This window comes from Myxocyprinus asiaticus, chromosome 29, assembly GCF_019703515.2.
Source record: "Myxocyprinus asiaticus isolate MX2 ecotype Aquarium Trade chromosome 29, UBuf_Myxa_2, whole genome shotgun sequence".
NCBI lineage: Eukaryota > Metazoa > Chordata > Actinopteri > Cypriniformes > Catostomidae > Myxocyprinus > Myxocyprinus asiaticus.
This window is the reverse complement of record NC_059372.1, coordinates 29,948,377-29,968,137: the sequence shown is the minus strand read 5'-3', so window position 1 is coordinate 29,968,137 and position 19,761 is coordinate 29,948,377. Positions and strand designations below refer to the sequence as shown.

At 36.0% G+C, this 19,761-nt stretch overlaps 1 protein-coding gene across 3 annotated transcripts; it reads right to left on the bottom strand.

The window, feature by feature from the left end:
* Window positions 1-277: 277 nt before the first annotated feature.
* LOC127420385 (tyrosine-protein kinase HCK-like) lies at window positions 278-18,280 on the bottom strand. 3 transcript variants are annotated; one of them, XM_051662648.1, is made up of 14 exons: window positions 17,927-18,280; window positions 14,080-14,204; window positions 12,981-13,020; window positions 11,245-11,341; window positions 11,059-11,154; window positions 10,519-10,622; window positions 10,147-10,296; window positions 9,795-9,947; window positions 7,616-7,798; window positions 7,454-7,530; window positions 5,420-5,573; window positions 5,142-5,273; window positions 2,144-2,357; window positions 278-2,113 (listed from the first exon to the last, which is right to left on the bottom strand). In XM_051662648.1, exons 2-13 carry the CDS (start codon window positions 14,194-14,196, stop codon window positions 2,155-2,157), a joined length of 1,506 nt encoding a protein of 501 aa, XP_051518608.1. In that variant the 5' UTR covers window positions 14,197-14,204; window positions 17,927-18,280; the 3' UTR covers window positions 278-2,113; window positions 2,144-2,154. The 3 variants fall into 3 exon arrangements, with proteins under 3 accessions (XP_051518608.1, XP_051518607.1, XP_051518609.1); XM_051662647.1 differs by having other exon boundaries at window positions 278-2,357; XM_051662649.1 differs by lacking the exon at window positions 17,927-18,280 and having other exon boundaries at window positions 278-2,357; window positions 12,965-13,020; window positions 14,080-14,159.
* Window positions 18,281-19,761: the final 1,481 nt, after the last annotated feature.

Here is a 19,761-nt window from a genome sequence, read left to right as displayed (position 1 = left end):
TTAATATGCAGAGACAACTATAAGTAAGCCATTCATAGGTTAATTTTCTTGAAAACTATAAACACTGTGTCTCTGTGGTACTATAAAATTCCTGTGTTTGTTTTGAGTGACCTGGGACTATCTCTTTGTTTGATCAATGGCAGACAAGGGGCATATTCAGAAAGCTGTTTTGATAACATTGTTTATTTTCGCAATTCCATTCGAGGCGTTGGTGTCACAAAGATATACTTCAGCTTTAAAATCTGAAAAAGAAACCAATTTATCTTCCACACTAGGCTCAAAATGTAAGAAGATTTATTTGTTTCTGAACTAATAACAATATATACACAGAGATACAACTTGTGTCATTGTGCAGTTTTTACAGGCCAATATTTAATTATTCTAAAAATCAACTGTATAATCAACACAAATCATATTTTCACATTACACAGATTAGAATAACGTTAATGGTTCCTCAAAAATCTGATGGCAGGAAATTAAAATGGAATATAAAAGAATGTCACAATTCTGTACTATTATTGCACAAAATTCCAGCCAAATGTCAACCAAATCCAAGACATACAAATACTTAAATACAACTATCAATGGATAAATAGCATTAGGTTTATAGAAGTACCAAATAAACCTGAAACACAAACGTACAAATGCAATACATTACAGTTTTAAAAATATAGCTCACCCAAAAATGAAATTTTGTCATCATTTACTCACCCTAATGTTGTGCCAAACCCATATCACTTTCTTTTTTACTGTGGATCACAAAAGAAGTTAGGCAGTATGTTAGTCTCATTCACCATCCATGTTCATAATTTTTTTCATTCAAAGAAACATTATTTTTCACAGAACTCATTAAATAAAGTTTAAACATACTTATTAAAAGGGATATTTATACCTTTCTCAACCTTAGACTCATCTTAAACTCATATAACATTTTTGAGACCTAATGTAGGTTGAAGTTTTACAATTCATCTCTGCTATTTTGATCACAAACAATCCAAATTACATTTAGTTTTAATACTCTTAATGTTTGCTCACAGTTTCAATACACACAACCACAAATCTTTAGCTATGAAATACAGTTCTTGTGACATTGAATTTTGACAAAACAATATCTGAAAAGAGGTTGTAAAGGCAACCATATCTCATCTTTTTTATATCAGTGTTGCTGCAGAGTTTTTCAAATCAAATGTAAGACTTTTTAAGACTTTTGTCAAGACCTGATCAAATAAAATTAATACCGTTTCCCCATACAGGGGATATTTTATTCATAGCGTGGAACTTTTAACTTTAAAGCCTGAAATACACAGGGGACTCTTATTTAGAAATGTTTGCACTTCACTGCTTCCAGCTGCTCATTTAAATAGATAAGGGAAACAAAATGTGCTCTACAACATATTACAATATAAACAATTAAAAGTAAACATTGTCAGATTTCATCAACACTATATCATCATCATCAACATTTGATCTTTAGTGATCGCTTGTCATAAATTTCCGATATGGCTTAATGATTGTGAACTGCTTTGCAACATCTGGAAACACTCACAAGCCCCCGCGTGCTTGGAGAAAATACAACAGTGCCACATTTTCACTTTGAAGGACGCAGCGCAGGCATTTATTTAATTAAATCATATTCTTTTGAAGTTGGATAATCACATTAGGTCATATCACGATTCCTGTCATTCTGCTCCCAAATTTAAGACATGATTAAATGATAAATAAGACTTTTGTTGTATCGTTTAACATATTTAAGACTTTTTATGACCTTACATTTTGGAAAACTGAATTTAAGACATTTTAAGACATTTTAAGGATCCGCGGGAACCCTGCATTATACAAATTATAACTTTATACAGTGCCTGTGTTGTGCAACACTCACAGTGTAAGACAAAAGGCTGTGCATGACAGGAATAAAATCTGCCATGCATTGTACTCTTTAAAAACTGTACTCATTTAAATAACACACTGTAACACATTTGATATCACTACATATATAAAGTCAATATAAGATGGCATGTTTAAGATATTTATGTGCGAGATTTCTTAAGGGTTCCTGGAACAATCCATTTGCGCAATATGTTACGTCAAGGTCTCTCTCTCTCTCTCTCTCTCTCTCTCTGTGTGTGTGTGTGTGTGTGTGTGTGTGTGTGTGTCTCAGGGCTGTTGCTGATATTGGCTCTCAGTGGCAGTATAAAAGTCCTCCAGTACACTCTGCAGGTACTCAAAGGTGGGTCTATCCTCTGGCTTGTTCTTCCAGCACTCCAACATGATGTCATAGAGCTCTTGAGGGCAGGAGTCGAGACGCTGCATGCGGTAACCTCTCTCCAGAGCGCGTATCACTTCTGGGTTTGTCATACCTTAACATAACGTGAAAACAGATTAAAACGTTCTGTGTGTACAAGGACCCACATGATGACATTCATGTTGCTATGTTTCAGTCTACTTTTATCACAAAATTAGAGCCCCTAAGGGGCTCAAATTTTTGCCTCAAAATTTTCACTTTAAATGATACAAACTACCTTTTGTTCACCCAAAAATTAAAAACTTCTCTCATCATTTCTCACTCTCATGCCATCCCAGATGTGTATGACTTTCTTTTTTCTGCAGAACACTAATGAAGATTTTTAAAAGAATATCTCAGCTCTGTAGGTCCATACAATGCCTGTGAATGGTGACCAGAACTTTGAAGGTCCAAAAAGCATCAAAAGGCAGCAGAAAATTATTCCAGTGTTTAAATCCATATCTTTAGAAGTGATATGATTGGTATGGGTGAGAAACACATCTACAGTTGCAATCAAAATGATTCAACCCCCCTGACCAGCAATACATTCTGGTGATGTGAATTAAAACACTTCAACTAAAACCTCAGTAAACAGTCAAAGTAAGTTTTTATACACATTTGAGTGATTTTGAGAACAAAGAGTTCAGTTTACCCAAATTTTAAAATAAATAACTAATTCTCTCCACAAATTTCATGTCAAAAATATTCAACCCCCAAAGTCAATCATTTGTGGAGCATCCTTTACCCTTAATAACAGTAAATAAATGTTTCAGGTAAGTGTTCTCAGGCTTTGGACACCTCTCTCTTAGAATTTTTACACATTTCTCATGAGCAAAAGCTTCCAGCTCATTGACTTTCTTTGGTTTCTGTGCTGCCACTGCTTCCTTGAAATCCCAACAAAGGTTTGCAATGGGATTTTAATGATGGACTGAAAGGGCCATTTAAGGACATTCCACGACCTATCCCTGATTTTGGACAAATTGGATGTATCCTTGGTGTTATTGTCTTGATGGAAAGCCACCGAGCTTCAGTTTACACACTGAAGGCATCACAATTTTCATGCCAGAATGGCCTGATACCTGAAAGAATCCATGGTGTCAGTCACATAGTCAGGATAGCTGTTTCCTGCAGCCACAAAACATAACAGGACTGACCCACCTCCATGCTTGATTGTGGTGATGGTGTCGTTCTTGTCATCACCTTGTCATCTTACTCCAGACGTACTGCTGACCCATGGGTCTAAAACTCATTTTCAGTTTAGTGTCTTATGTCTATAAAACTTTCTTCCAGGACTCCACAGGTCTTTCCTAATTACTTCTTGAATATTCAAGTCAACATTTCACTTGGTAAAGTTTTGCTTTCTTCCACACCTCAAGAAGGTTGCTGATGTACCATATTTCAAAAATGTATGAATGGTGCTTTGTCTATTGGAAATTGAAGTGCCGTGGAAATGTACTTTTAGCCAAGACCTTTCTTGTGTAATGAAATAATCTTCTCTATTAGCTTTTGAGACTTATTTTTAATTGCATTTTTTGCATAGAAATACATTTTTGCTTACAACGCTAAACTTAAATTTTAAAACTTAAATAAGTGCCATTGCAGATTGATGACTTAATTTTGTTTTAAAACAATTACTCGTGTAGCCTTACATATTTAAGAAACAGCTACATGCAATAGGGGTTGAATAATTATGACTTGGCTGTAAAAAATCCTGCTATTTACAAATATTAGGTTATATATTTACACTTTGACTTTGAATGTGTCACTCAACTGATATAGATGTAAAGTTTAAAAATTCTGGGTCATCAGAAAGCTTACCTTTGTAAATCCTTACTGTCTTGGGGGGGTTGAATAATTTCGATTGCAACTGTATATATATAAGTACTTTTTTACTACAAATATCCACTTTTACTTTCACATTCTGAAAATGAAAGTGAAATGGAAGATTTATAGTAAAAAAGATTGAAATATTGATCTGCCACCATTCACTTGCCTTGTATGGACCAACAGAGCTGAGATATTCTTCTAAAAATCTTTGTGTTCAGCAGAAAAAAGAAAATCATACACACCTGGGATGGCATGAGGGTGAGTAAATGGTGAGAGAATTTTCATTTTTTGGTGAACTACCTCTTTAACATTAAAAGGAGCAAAGGAAATAAGAAAAAACAGCTAACATGATCAGAGATACCTTAACAGTGACATTCTTGGAATATCAGATAAAAAGACCATTTTATTAGCAAAATATAGCCATTGAAATAAAACCCTGACGTCTGGGTCATTTTGACCCAAATTTACATTTTAAGATCATTCTCCAAAATGTTTATGTATCACTCCAAAAAGGCATTGGAAAATAAAAAATATGACTTTATATACCTTTGTAGACAAATCATATAATAAGCAGTGTTCGAATTGGGGGGGGGGGCTTGGAAAATTCTGAACACGCTCGAGTGCACCATGTGCTGTTTTCTGATGGAACTTACAGACGGTAACTGAGTGGCTCTGTCTGAGTGGATCCTCGTTTTACCTCACAATAATGGTAAGATTCTGTAATTCTTCTTTGATAACTGTATGATTGTTGACACCTAAATTACTAACATAAAATCACCTTTTATCTTAAAACTAAACCGTCGCTAGATTTTAATTAATATGCACACCGTTAATATGCACATTGTTTTGCTGGTATTGATCAAACACTTCATGCAAGCTCACTATCAAACAGATTTAAAGTTAATACACTAATTCTCTGTGGAAAAAATATCTTTGAGAGTTGGTGTTGGACTCAATTTGAACACTGAATACAAGCTCTTAGGTCATACGGCACAGTGATTAAACGTATTATTAAACTGCGGTGACCACTTACCTGGGTATGGTGTGCGACCATAACTAATGATTTCAGTCAGCAGAATGCCGAAGGACCATACGTCTGATTTGATGGTGAAGGAACCATAGTTTATGGCCTCTGGAGCAGTCCACTTTATTGGGAACTTGGCACCTTAGATTATTAAAAAAACAATATCAGTTCACCCTCTGTTGGCAATACCATAAAAAGAAATCAACAATTTTTCATCTTATCCACTAAAAAAATGAATGCTTTAAATTTGGTTGTCTACATTTTTGTTGGCTGCTTATCAGACTAACCTTCTCTGGCAGTGTATTCGTTGTCCTCTATGATACGGGCCAGACCAAAGTCAGCAATCTTACACACTAAACTCTTATTGACCAGGATGTTGGCAGCACGAAGGTCTCTGTGAATATAGTTCCTCTGCTCAATGTAAGCCATGCCTTCTGCTGTCTGCAATTAGGAAAGAAAAGAGAGGACTAAATTAAAAGGTGTTTGCTTGAGTAAAGAAACAAGCAAAATAATCGTGTATTCATTCATGTACTTTTAGGGTATTTAATGATGTGCATATGCTGGGTTTGTATCTCACTGACTGCAACTGAATAGGAGTTTGATAGTCAGCAATGGCACGATAAGCTACAGTATAATGAATGTGTAAGCATGTGGATCCCCTTATCGGTCAGGGCAGATTCACATCTCTCTTGTTAAGTATTTGCAATTCTCTTCCTCTTTCCAACTCAGTATTGCACGCTTTTATGCAATGCCATTGCCATGCACAATTGCTTTCAAAAAGCCTCACTTGAATCAAACATTGATTGACAATATTGTTGTGTCTAATAGACATAAGACATCGCTGTTTACACCTGGTTACATGTGGTCGCTTAAATGCGTCTCCTGTGACCACTTATGTTTGGATTTTGAGGGGAGGGTCTCTGATTTCATGACGACATACAATCGCTATGACATACAATCTCTAAGTCAGTGTGCTAATACATGATAATTAACCACAAGTCATAAGAGACAAAGAAAGCACAAATAAAATCAGCGCCGTGCTTCTCATCTGTGTCAATGCATGCTGATATCAGACACACTGAAGAAGTTTTCATGCTTGTGTATGTTTTTCGCCTTTTCACATTTTCAGATTGGACGGTTATTTCCTTTTAAACCCATTTGTAACCGGCAAAGTTTAAACTCGAGTTTTAGTGGTTGAGGGACGGTGCTTTACTGCTGTCCGGGATGCATTCAGGACGGATTCGCATTTACACCTCATATACGATGCAGTTACATGTGTTTTGACTACCTCCGTTTGTGGTTTTTGTGATCCGGTCACAAAACGTTTTGCACCCTGTTTACACCTGTTTTTAATGCTGACACTTGTGATGGGATCACCCGAAACACATCTTATTACCAGGTGTAAACAGGGCCAAAAGGTGACTGAGGGCAGTCATTCTGCCTAACATCTCCTTTTATGTTCCACAGAAGAAAGAAAGTAATGTTTTGGAACAACATGAGAGTGAGTAAATGATGAGAGAATTTTCATTTTTGGGTGAACTATCCCTTTAAGGAATCACTTCTTTGTACAATGAAGGGAACAAACTGATATTATCTTGGATTTAACAGTGACAAAGAGAAAGAGGATAGATTATCATGTTAATGGTAGACTCCACCCTTTCAAACAGACTAACACACACACACCTCTATACAAAAATATTGCTGTCTGTCAGTTATCACATTTGAATATTAAAAGTGTCTATAAGAACAAATCTGTCTTTAACATCAAGGGAAAACGTGACTATGTATGGGGGAGGAAGGCACATACTATTACAGTCCTCTGCTAAAGGTGCACTCAGTAATTATTCACTCATAAATAGTTGTACCCCTAAAGAAATGAATAGTCCTTTTAAAAGTATGTTTATGAGAAGAAGACTTCAGTCATATAAGTAGCTTAAGAGAAGCTGTTTTATTTTACATGGAACAGGTTGTTTCATGGGGGCCGACTACATGACCAGCTGAAACTCACTTTATTTCATAACCCCCATTATCAGACACTTTTGCGCACAAAATAAATTAATCATGGCTGACTGTAAATAAAGCATTTTTGCAATGGTATCGTAACTGAAAACTATTGCTTTTGTGCAATGCTGCATCCACACCACTAGGTGTCAGTACAAGTCCAAGATGGCTGCAAAATCGGCCCGTGCAACATAAACAATATTAACAAACGAGATCTTCTATTAGTGAAGAAGGCTCAGTTTGGAATGGGATACTACCCATCCTACTTTTACTACTTAGTAGTATGTAGTATGCTATTCCAAACTCGGCCAGTGTCTCACCTGTGCTGAAAAGTCAATCAGTTTGGGCAACTGGATACGATTTCCTTCATCGCTTTTAAGGAAATCCAGTAAACTACCTGTAAAGCACACACGGATTGTAAATAAAGATATCTCAAACCATTTTCACTCTATGCACATGGGAGTGGCTGGACTTAAACAGACCTTTCTCCATGAACTCTGTAATGATGTATATGGGCTCCTCCTTGGTGACCACAGCATTGAGACGGACCAGTTTGTCATGCTGGAGGGTTTTCATTAAGTTAGCCTCCATGAGGAAGGCCTCTACAGACATACTGCCAGGCTTCATAGTCTTCACTGCCACTTTTGTGTGCTTGTTGTATGTTGCTATGGACCGAATAGATATGAGTTTTATTACTATTCTTAGTCATGGCAAAAGTATTTAGATTGGGCAGACATTAACATACACTTATTTGAGGTTCCTAAGGAGCTGTTCAGCTGTGACATCAATTTGTAAGTGAACCCGGAAGGCTAATTCACCTGGATCTTTTCCATGGGCTTTTAAAATGGGGTTCAGGGCTGTTTCTAGCTATAAGTGGTATAATCAACCACTTAGGGCCCCTGAGCCACCAAAGGTCCCTGCAAAGCAAAGTCGTTTTTGTATTTTTTTTTTTTGCATTTATTTTTAAAATATACTCGATAAAATCAATGAACCTCGCACACCTGAAAATGTGTAGGTGTGTGCGTAAAACAAGAGCTATTATAAAGACAAAATAAAAAAATCCTGCATACTATCATAGCTTTCAAAACACAATCAAAATATTTATTAGCAACGTTTCCATCACATGACCTTCATCAGGCTTCCATCTGATCCAAGATGGATCCTCCAAGTTGGATTTCGCTGAGGGCCCCCATATGCTCAGAAACGACACTGATTTTTTAAAAATTATTATTTATGTGTAAAATAAGGTTTGTGGTAAGCATTACTTGAAGATACTTGGACGTTAAATTACACACAGTAATACATCGAACGTAAATTTTTGAAGCCGTCATGTTTTTTTATTTTATTTTACTGCTCACAAGCTGCTAGGAAAGGACTACGACTACCACAAGCATGTGAGAGAACGTGCCAGATGAAACGGAAAACCATCATAGTCCTTATCTAGAAACTTCAACAGCTTCAAAATTCACATTTGAATTCATGTTGTAAAACAAAACATATCTTCAAGTAATGTTTACCACAGACCTTATTTTACTCATAAATCCAAAACTGCCATTATAAAAGCCAATAGGAAAAATTGCAAAAATGGTAATTCTCTTCCGAGTTTTTATACTAAAACCACAAAGAACTTTGCATTCTTATGTACACTGAAAAAAAATGTAACCTACAAATTTTGCTTTTAGTGGTAACATCTACATTGACTGGTTTGATTCAATGTAAACATGTCTGAAACAGCCTGAATTCATTAGGTTAAAGCACCAACAAGAAGGGTTAGGTCAGGTAGGCCAGGTAGAAATAGCTCCTTAAAGAAACAAGAAACCAATATACCAATCTAAGGCCACGTCCACACTAATATGTTTTCGTTTGAAAACGCGTCTTTTTCATTAAGTTTTAACCTTCAGTCCACAATGAGATGGCATTTTTGACAGCAAAAATGGGGCTTTTCGAAAACGCTCTTTGAAGTGGATACATTTGAAAACGCCATCTTCACGTTGTAGTGTGGACAGGGGAAGCTGAGAAATCTGAAAACAAGGACGTATTTGTTGTCATGTGACACAGTCATGCGATACATTCAACCCAAAACAATCAAGATGGCAGCCAGTGTTTTTGCGGCATTGTTGTGCCTGCTATCCACTTTGATAGTATTGTTAAAGATAAATGTTACATTGTACAACCTTCACACTGCATTCCTTGAAAGGTGAAAGGAAGTTTACTAGTAATTGCTGTTCGGTGACAGAACACAAGGACAATTGCATTTCAGACGAACATGGAATGGCAATTTTTTTTTTGCATGCGCAGTAAAGGGATTTAAGAGTTTTCGTAGAGTTTCAGTGTGGACGAGCAACATTTGGAAAATCCTTGAAAACGGCAGTGTGGACGGAGAGCGTTTAGAAAACGAAAATGCTGTTTTTAAATGTAACCAGATTAATGTGGACGTAGACTAAAAAAAACCTATAATGTAACATCAAGAACTTTTTTAATCTCCAAAGGACCATACCCCCAATTTAAGAACCCTACACATAAAAAGGTTCTTTATAAGGACATTTTCTTTGCTGAACATAAGGTGCCACAAAGAACCATCGAAGAACCGTTATATTTGAGAGTGTAAAGGAGATGCATATTAGAACATACATATTAGAAAGAAAAACCAGTGTGTCTTACCCATCCAGACCTCTCCAAACTGGCCTGCACCCAGGCGTTTATCCAGTTTGAGGGACTCACGTGGGATCTCCCAGGCATCTTTCTCCCAAGGTTTCTGTGGTTTGGGACTCAGACAGGGAATTGTAAGAGCCTGACACAGCCCATCACTCTGCTCTATAGAGACAAAGACACAATACGCTATCAGACAGATGTTTTTCTTTAGTATTTTTATAAGAAAATGTCACGAAAAAGTTCTTATATGTAGGGTTATGGTTTGGGTTAATCTATAGTAATTATAATTATCTTTATATAAAAACAGTAGAAGTTTATGTTGTCATCATTTAGATAGCCATACAAACATTGTGTCTCTTACTCTTGTAGTGGCTGACGAGATCCTGCAGGGTGCTAAATGTGATACGAGGAGAGATATAGAAACCACCATTATCCAGCGTACGGATCTTATAATGCTTCACGGTATCTCTTGCTTGTGGGTCACTGTCTCTGACAGACAGGGAGTAGCTTCCTAAGAGGAGGGGTTACAGATGATGTCTTAAAGAGCAGATAAAGGTCAAGTAGATCTGCAGCTAAATTAAAAATGTTTCTGATAACTGATATGAGAACAAAAAACTGTTAATGCTGTTAATGATTAAACTCTTAGTATACAAACAGTTTTGAAATGTGGCTATATATGGGATCCTGTCTGTTCAGTTCTATCAATGCTATTCAGTGTAAGATTGTAACATACCCTGGGTGGTCTCACTGTCTCGGATCATAAAGGATCCTATTTTGTTTCCAGAGGCCAGCAGCTGTCTCTCTGCATCCTTTCTGCTGACACCTTTAAAAAACCAACTAAAAACACAGGCATTCACATAAAAACAGATTAAACCTTTGCTAATGTTGACTTCTTTAGTGTGAACATTTGTCATTTTTATACAGTAGCTGCATGTGTTCCATATTCCTTAGAAACATGTTCTTTGACATTTCAGTTAGTATTTATGAACCAATAATTGAAATAAAGATGTATGCCATGCTTTCAATATTGCCTTTGAACATCTTTTAATTTCTATAGTGTTGTTTGATCATTTTTTTCTTACGATATTTTGGGTAACCTGGGTAATGGTTGAATGGTTGAGCTTGACAAAAACAGTCTACAATTTGTGTAATTATTGAGAAAATGTATTGAGATTATTTAGTATTATTTAGTTTGCTTTAAAAAGAGTCCAAATTACACAACAGTTACACACATCAATCAATGTACACAATATAAACTGGAGCATTTACTCACTCTTCAGTTTCCAGAGTATCTTTGGCAACGTAGTTACTGGGGATAAAGCCCTCCTGACCACTGCTGAGAGACGCTGCTTTCCACCACTCACCTGACCTAATCAATCAGTCAATCAATCAATAATTAAATCAATCAATCAATCAATCAATCAATCAATTAATTAATCAATCAATCAATCCTACTTACTCTTGCAGGATTTTGAGTCTGTCTCCCTTCTTAAAGCCCAAATCACCTTCATGCATAGCTTCATAATCATACAGAGCTATGGCAATTTTATCTGAACCTAAGGGCAACAGAGAGGCTCTCAAATAGAATGTTATGACAGCTGCGATCACACATTCACAAAAATACTGAGTATGAAACACATTAGTGTTAATAATAAAACTACACATGCTCTCTGCCAGTACCAACCTACAAACAAGCAAGCAGTAAGACTAGAATAGTTCCTAGGGTAAAACTGGGTGGGATGTATCTTTTCTATAGATGTATTTAAAGGGGAAATGTGTAGTTTTATGTTAAAATTAGTGCTGTCAGTCAATTAAAATGTTTAATTGCAATTAATCGTATAATGATTCATAGTTAATTGCGATTAATCGCAGATTTTGAAAGTGTTGAAATTTCCCTCTAAATATACTTTTGATTCCTATCAAAAGTATATTTAGTACTAAAATAGCACCAATTCAAGTAACACTAAATGTTTCGCAAAGTCTAAGTGGGAGGTGTACTAATTGAAAGAACTATGCAACCGTATGTTGCATATTCGTTGCAATGTGAATTAAATCTCCTATACTCTCATCCTCCACAGACTGTGACTATCCCATTTGCTACATTAATCCTGAAAGCCACATTCACGATTCGCGGCAGGGCGTCAATGCCGCTTTGAACTCCACATGAAAAGTGCTCGCAAACAACATCTCGGTCTGCATTTTTCTGAAAATTAAGGCTTGAAGTGTTTTGTGGTAATTAAATTACATTTAAGAGTACTTAATTACAGAGTATGTTACACAGTAATTAAATTGCATTACTGAGGCTGCAAATTACTTTATTTCTGTCACAAGTCCCATCTGTGGTTGTTTTGTACAACAAATAGCGTTAAGAGGTCCTTTCCCCATCACTTGACCACTGATGCTGTTGTGTGTATGTTGTGAAGTGTACATCAGTGTAATGACTCCAGGTGGACACATCGTAAATGTTCAAACGTACACCGACAAGTGTTTATGCTTAATACTAAATGTGTTAATCGTGATTTAGAAAAAATTAGGTGTAAAACTTTATTTATTAATCACATGCGTTAACATGTTATCTTTGACAGCTCTAGTTAAAAATACTTTGTCCAATCACTGCTAAATTTGCTGAAACAACTGTAAGTGAACCATTCATTGATTCCCTAGAAAAGTGTAAACATTGTTGCTTTGTGGCACTGTGAAAGGATTGCTCAAATTCTTTGCCTTCCAAACCAGCCTGACATCAACCAATAGTGTAAGTTTGAAGTGGATCTATTCCCTATCAGATTGGGGGAGTGTTCAGGAAGCTTGTTTGTCTTTATTTTTGCAATTCCGTTTGGTGCCGTTAGTGGCGCAGAAATTACATATTCGTCTGTAAGGTCTGATCTTCTGTTATTTATGTTTAAGCTGCAGCACTTTTTGAGGTTAATTAAAAATAAATGTGGCAAACAGAGTTTACAATAAGCAACTCCACTAAACCTCATGAGAAGTTACATTTCGACCTACATGTTCCAAACCAAATCGATATGTGTTATACAAAAAGGTCAATAGTTTTGGTGATTGTGACTGCATGTTTTTAAATCAAGAACTTTTGTATTTTACAATAATACAACATCCTGTAAGTGATTTCTACTCATACTTAACGTGCTAATAAAAGAGAGGATTTTGTAAATGTACTTTACTTTAAAGGTCACTCACTGTCTGTGCCAAAATTAGCCAGGTTGGAGTTGCTTCTGTTCTGCAATTAAAAAAAGGTGCAGAATTTAAGACCAGTGCTTTTATGTAGTTTTTATGTATCAGACATCTCACTTCTCTTTTCTGAGCAGAAAAATAAGAGGATATCAGTTTAAAATTACATTTCAAACTCTATTCATGGTCAATGATATGTAAATCATATAGAAGTAGCTATAAACCAAGTGCAGAAACGGTGCACATGTAAATATGCAAAGAGCATTTACTAATGAAACAAACAGAGCTGTTCTGTTTGTAGAGACTTTCACATTCTCAAATGTGATTTTTAAGCTGTTGTGTGCTTTTAATATATAATTTGCTATTAAGTTGCAATAAGGACTACAACTACCACAAGGAGTTTATGTTCTTGACGAATCAGACATCTGTTTTAGTCCTTAGGTAGCAACTTGTTAGCAGCATTAATTTTTAAAGCACACATACTGTTTTTTAAAGTCAGTTTGAGTTACGACTGTCTGATTTCTGTTGTGCAAAAAAAAAAAAAAAAAAAAAAAGTCTTTTCAAATTATGTTAACAGCAGATGTTAATTTAATTTATTCATAAATGAAAAACCAATATTAAAAAAAAAAAATCCCTGGCAAATTAGCCATCCGGTTTGGCCTACAAATGGACAGCATAACCTTAGGGACATGTCAAGAAAAAATAGGGTAGTTAGGCATGTGTTTGCAATCAGAAGTAGAAATTACAAATATCTTGGCAATCCAGCGGTATTGTGTTGGTGCACTCAGTTGTTGTCCGGTTTTCAAGATGGCGTTCACAACTCAGTCTCTTAGAAAGCAGAAGTACTGTATACTATTACACAAAATGTGCTAAAACAAGGTATCGATTCTGATGATTAAGAACAGGAATAACCCTGAAAAAAAATTTTCCACAGCGCTCTTGATCAGGGCAGCGTTTCCCAAAAGCATCATAAGCCTAAGCAGATCATAGAAACCATTGGTGCCAGTGGTCTCTACGATCAACTTAAGCTTGCGATGCTTTTAGGAAACGCAGCCCAGTTCAGTTCGCATTGGAAACCCAGAATAAACCCGATAACGCTTCTACTTACAGCTTTGGTCCCTGTCGTGGGGTCTTTCACATAATGTGGTGTCGTGTTGCGACTATCATCGTTGCCCATCGACTTGCCAAGAGGATCCTGCTCTGGCTTTGTCCCCACACAGCCCATAGTGAAGCCTGAAGAGGTCACCAAAGAGGACACTGATTACTTTACAGATAATGCAGGTTGTCCTTGTACATTTAGAAACTGTACATCCCTTCCAAAATAGAAAATAATATGCAAAACAAGGGTTGCTCTGAGTTCCCTTTAACAATGCCATGACTGTTGCTTCAAATCCAGTATACAATGTGTACAAGAAATGTTTATTTTCTAACTTTATAAAAGCACACAATTTGCTGTAGATTTTGTCAAATTAAGTTAACTATAACATCTAACATAACATAACATATAACATAAAATGCACAAGTAGTTATAATTAATGAAGCACAATAAATGCTTTGTCTAATGTCATGGTAGTTTATGCAGTTTTAGAGTCATTTTAAGTGTTTGCAAGGTTGATTTTAGATTTTTTTTTTTTCATCGAAGTGACTGACCTCATATTAGCTCCAAATGTTGAATAAATGCTATATAACAGATTTAAAAAAAAAACTTACAAATTCACCGTAGGGGCATTTTAGCCATCACATTTTAAATATCGGGGGCAATTTTGTTTCTTTCAGTGGCACTTTTCCCCTTAGCCTTGGTTAATTTCTCACACTGATGTGTATTGTGCAGATTATGGTGGGAACATTTTATTTAAAGTGGGTGGTTTCATATTCATCATAAACAGTTCTTGATCTAAAAAAATTATTAACATAAACATCAAAGTGATCTATAAAACATAATTCAAAAATTCATAAGACTCAAATTTTATTAAAAGCATTTTTGTACAGTACAAGCAAGTTGAACCTAATAATCAAAACAATAAATGTTAAGATGACACCTCAGATAAGTATTTCCATTCAGGGCTGAAGACAATTTTGCAGGATCCAAAACAGCCGATTCGAACGAGCCAGACTCAAATGGACTTTACCGATAATAGTAGCTAACGTAGAAATAACCGGTTTGTTGCTCTGACTCCCACGTTGGTAGGATGCAGTTTAGTTTCTCATTCGCCTGTGGTTTTGACATTAACTAGCTTATGCACATGCGGAAGCTGCTCAGTGGAAACTGTGCTTGGTTAAAGCCTAATGTTCAAAGCTGATTCAAATCAGCTAGCCCAAACACCCTAACACTTTTCTGAGTAACAGAACATGAAGATGCAGAAATTTCACTTCCCAAAAAACACAGAACTGCCTTTATCACTAAAATATCCAAACTTACTTGGTAACCAATAGCAGGTATATATATATATATATATATATATATATATATATATATATATATATATATATATATTCCAAATTTTAATGAGATAAAGGACAGAAACAGAATATTTCTGAGTTCTTTTAGCCTCTCTGCAGCAATCAACAACTTTAAGAAGAGAATGAAGGACTCTAATCTAGCCATTTGAGTCAAATTCATGTCTCACAGCAGCTCACGTGCTGTTATGCTATAATGTAGGTGAATGCTTCCTTTGGTGTTTGATGATTTACTCATGTGCTCTTTATCGGGACACACATGATCCCCACACAAAAGCACAACCAAAACACAAGTTTTGACATAAATGAGCGGTCTGTTTGTCCTGAAGATAACCAGATGGAAAAGGTAAAGGATGGGCAAGGAGGAGGCGGGAAACGGCAGAACAGTCAACGTAAATTTTAATGACTGAAATGAACTTTAATATTAAACAACGACACAGTGGCTGCGTGTGTCTCTCACTCTCCCTCGAACTGGCGTCTCCGGCTCCCCTTTATCTCGCTCTCCCGCTGACCAGCTAACTCAGCGCCGGCCGTGCACCCTCACGGCCAGGCCACGCCCTCATCCTCGTCACACCAGAACAGAAAGAGGTAAATATTGCCTATGATATTGGAGTGTCTAATCAACACGAACAGATTCAATTCAACGTTGACCTGTAATTCAAGAACTCCTGCTCTTGTCTTTAGTGAAGTTCGCTCATTCAGTAGAAGCAGTTAGTTTTGAGAAATGTTTATGTAACACAAAAAGAAGAACTTTACTTCTAACTGATCTCCCATGTTCTGCTTTCTGTTTCATTTAAATTGTCCACGTAGTCAGTTTCTTGCGTTACTTTGGGTTGCTTTTGATTTTGAAAGCTTTTAAAAAGAACTTTAGCCTCACCAATTGACTATTTTATGAGGTCAGGTTCATGTTTTCAAGACTTTACTCAGTGTAGTCTCCTCTTCTCTCAAACTGCTCAATGTCGGCTATGATCTCTAGTACATTTCCTTCTTCTGACTCAGGTTCTGATAACAGATCTTACCTGGTAGAAATTTTTCAGATTTGCCTTTTGACAAAGTCGCCCATCCCATTCACAGATTGTTTTGTTCCACAAAGCCCCAGAGCTCAGAGGAACCACCTCCATTTTTACCAGAGGAACAGGATGGGACTTTAATTTCTTTAATTGACCACAAAGATGAAAATATATGTCAGTTCCACCTTGTCAGAACTCTCTGACCTCTCTGTCTTTGGAAATCTGGCTAAACTGTGAGAACATGACAATTCAGCAAGACCACAGCAAAAAATAGAAATGTGAAATTTAACTGTAAAGAATGTTTTGCATCCATAAAGTGTCCTTTAACATGGTGAGAGAGAACCTTGTGAGGAGGAAGAAAAATATTTTAATGTGACTGCTGGTATTATGTTCTGCAAAACTCTAGTGAGATATGGAAGTATGTTCAAGTGTAACTAAACCTAAAGACTGATTTTATTTCAAAGAGACGTGGGTTCCTCAAACACAGGTAGCAGCTCTAAATGAAAGGTATACAGGATTTGGAACTATTCTTGACATGGTTCAGAAATGAATACAAGTGAAAAATTGTAAAGAAAAGTGAAGAAAGAGAATAAACACATAAAAGATCTCTACATTCTGAAAGAACTAGGTAAAAGATTAATGGAATATTCCCGGCTCAGTCGACAGCATTGGTGGCATAATGGTGATTACTATAACAATTTATTTTGACTTGTCCCCCCTTTAAAAAAAAAAAAAAAAGGAAAAAAATCTGAGTTACAGTGATGCACTTACAATGGAAGTGAATGGGGGCCAATCCATAAACATTTGAATATTCACTGTTTTAGAAGTTTAGCCACAAGACGTAAACAATATGTGCATAAACATGATTTTAGTGTGATAGTTAACTAACCTTTTCTCCAATTGTTTCCAGTTTTACAACTTTGTTGCCATGACGACATAACCCTGTAAACCCTAAAACCGTCGTAAAAACGACCATTTAAACAGCTTTACAGCTCAAATAATACACAAGTTTTACCAGAAGAATTAATGTAAGTGCTTTTATAAAATTATAAGCTTCACATTTCTGCCTTTAATCCCTCCTAAAATTGGCCACATTTACTTCCATTGTAAGTGCCTCACTGTAACCCAGTTTTGTGCTTTTTTTAATGAAAAGGTAGAAATTATTTTTTGTGGCAATCAACATTACGCCACAGATGCTGTCGATTGAGCGTATTTTTTATTTGAACCCGGAATATTCCTATAACTTTACAACCAAATTAATAATAAAGGAATAGCTTGTAGTTAAACACCCGTCAAACTACCAGTAGAACCATGACAGTCAACAAAGACAGACAATTTTAATGTGCTATAGAAAAATTTTACTACAAAAGGAAAATGTTCGCTTCGGTTGAAATTTGCCATTCGTCGTGTTCAAAGAAATGGGTAAAAGTCAGTAGGCAATATTTTACTAAAATAATAAATAAGAAGATATATTTTAAGCGAACTCACCAGTTAAATGCCAGTCCAATTGAAAAATATATTTCCGTATTCACAAAATCTCGATAACTAACTGAGCAAGAGAAAATGTTGTAGTTGCTTTACACCGGTTCCTCCATCACAGTGATGCGAGTGTTAAACTGTTGCGCTCCGTTACTGTCCAAGAGGAAGTTACAGGATGTGTCTCAATACTCCTTAACTGACTAACTAGACATCACTTTTGGACGTCTGTCTAGCACGTGTTTACATAGAAAAACAACGCAGGCGGACACAAAATCGCGTTCGGTGTAAAAGGTCCACAGGCGCCTAAAAATGCTGCGGCTATGACACCTAAAATATCTGCCTATGTAGGCAGCTCACTAGATTTTGAGTCACAGCCCAAGTCCAACGCCACTGAGAAGAAATCTGTCATGAATATTCTGCTTCAATATCCGCCTCCCAAATTCACGCAATAGTCTCAATACATGAAACCAGAGTTTTGTGTGTGTGTGTGTGTGTGTGTGTGTGTGTTAAGGTTGCAAAAAAGTTGTTCAAAATTCTTTTGACTTCTTCAATGTCACTTCACTTTTGAGAACAATGTCTCCTAATGTACCACCAGCCAATTACTATTGAAATTCTGTAAGCGCATATATATATATATATATATATATGTGTGTGTGTGTAGGCAAATAAATACACAAATAATGGGCTTAAAAAAATAAATCAAAATATTTTTAAATGATAAAAAAATAATGACTGAAAATTAAAATAATAATAAAAAAACAAAATACACACAAGGAAATAGAGAAGGCTACAAGGAGGGATTTAGACAATATTTGTTTGAATATTACTAGAATAAGACATTACATAATGTAAACGTATACACAACCGCAGATAGAGACACAGATCGTCTTGGATTGGAAACAGTTTGGCCTATGTGGTCCTTACAGTTTTATAAGGATTTAAAGGAAAAACGGTGATCCTTTTAATCCCCTATCAGATGCCAGGATTAAACTCCCTATTCTTTTGATAAAGACAGCGATAATCATCAAGACAGGCAAATAAATAAATCTAGTTTTCCCCAGTCTTTACTATACATACAGACCTATCATCCATTAACTGACAAAGCTTGAAAGGCAAAACAACATCTTCATTCACTCTAAAAGGTCAAAACATGTCAAGTTCTAAATATGCAATTATTTCTGGCAGAGAGAGGAAACTGAACATCTAGTAATGAGTTCTAATAATAAACCAATGAATAATGTGAATAATTTTAATAGGATTTGTACATGTAATTTTTTTAACTTATCTATGATCAAGTTCCAGTGTTGTGGTGACAGCATATTACAGAGCCTATTATTCCAATGACCCAGATGTGCATTTCAAGTTTAAATCATTTACCTTATTCCTGTAAGCACTGAAAGTGTTTCCCACATCCTAAACCAAGGAAGAGAGTTCACACGGTTCTGTACTTCCCTGTCTTGCTCCTTAACCACACAGGGCACGACCTCTCATACAGCCATCAAGAAAGGTACTTTAATTATATTTGTAGTTATTTCAATGGACATTGGGTTAACCATTTTGTCCTGCTATTATTTAAAACTTACATTTCAAATTTTTTGAAAACAAACTCATTTTCAAATCTTGTCTTAAAAGCACTTTGGGAAGCTTGGCAGACCATCAGAATACACTAAATTATGTGTCAGTTTTGTAACAACAAATTGAGGCGATTTAGTACAATCTCTCCATCAGTTCTGGCTTTAAAACATTTGTTTTTACCTCTATGCAAAGCAATGATGTAGAACTAAACACAGCTAGTTTAAAAAGTATTTGAAGTATATTTTTTTTTCCCACAGTTTCACCCTTCT

What these genes read in the sequence shown, in the direction of transcription:
- LOC127420385 (XM_051662647.1), bottom strand. Translation starts at nt 14,196, where the DNA reads ATGGGCTGTGTGGGGACAAAGCCAGAGCAGGATCCTCTTGGCAAGTCG. An exon ending in TCTCGTCAGCCACTACAAGA is followed by an intron (nt 9,948 to 10,146) that starts GTAAGAGACACA and finishes TTGTCTCTATAG; the next exon opens with AGCAGAGTGATGGGCTGTGT. An exon ending in GTTTGGAGAGGTCTGGATGG is followed by an intron (nt 7,799 to 9,794) that starts GTAAGACACACT and finishes TTCGGTCCATAG; the next exon opens with CAACATACAACAAGCACACA.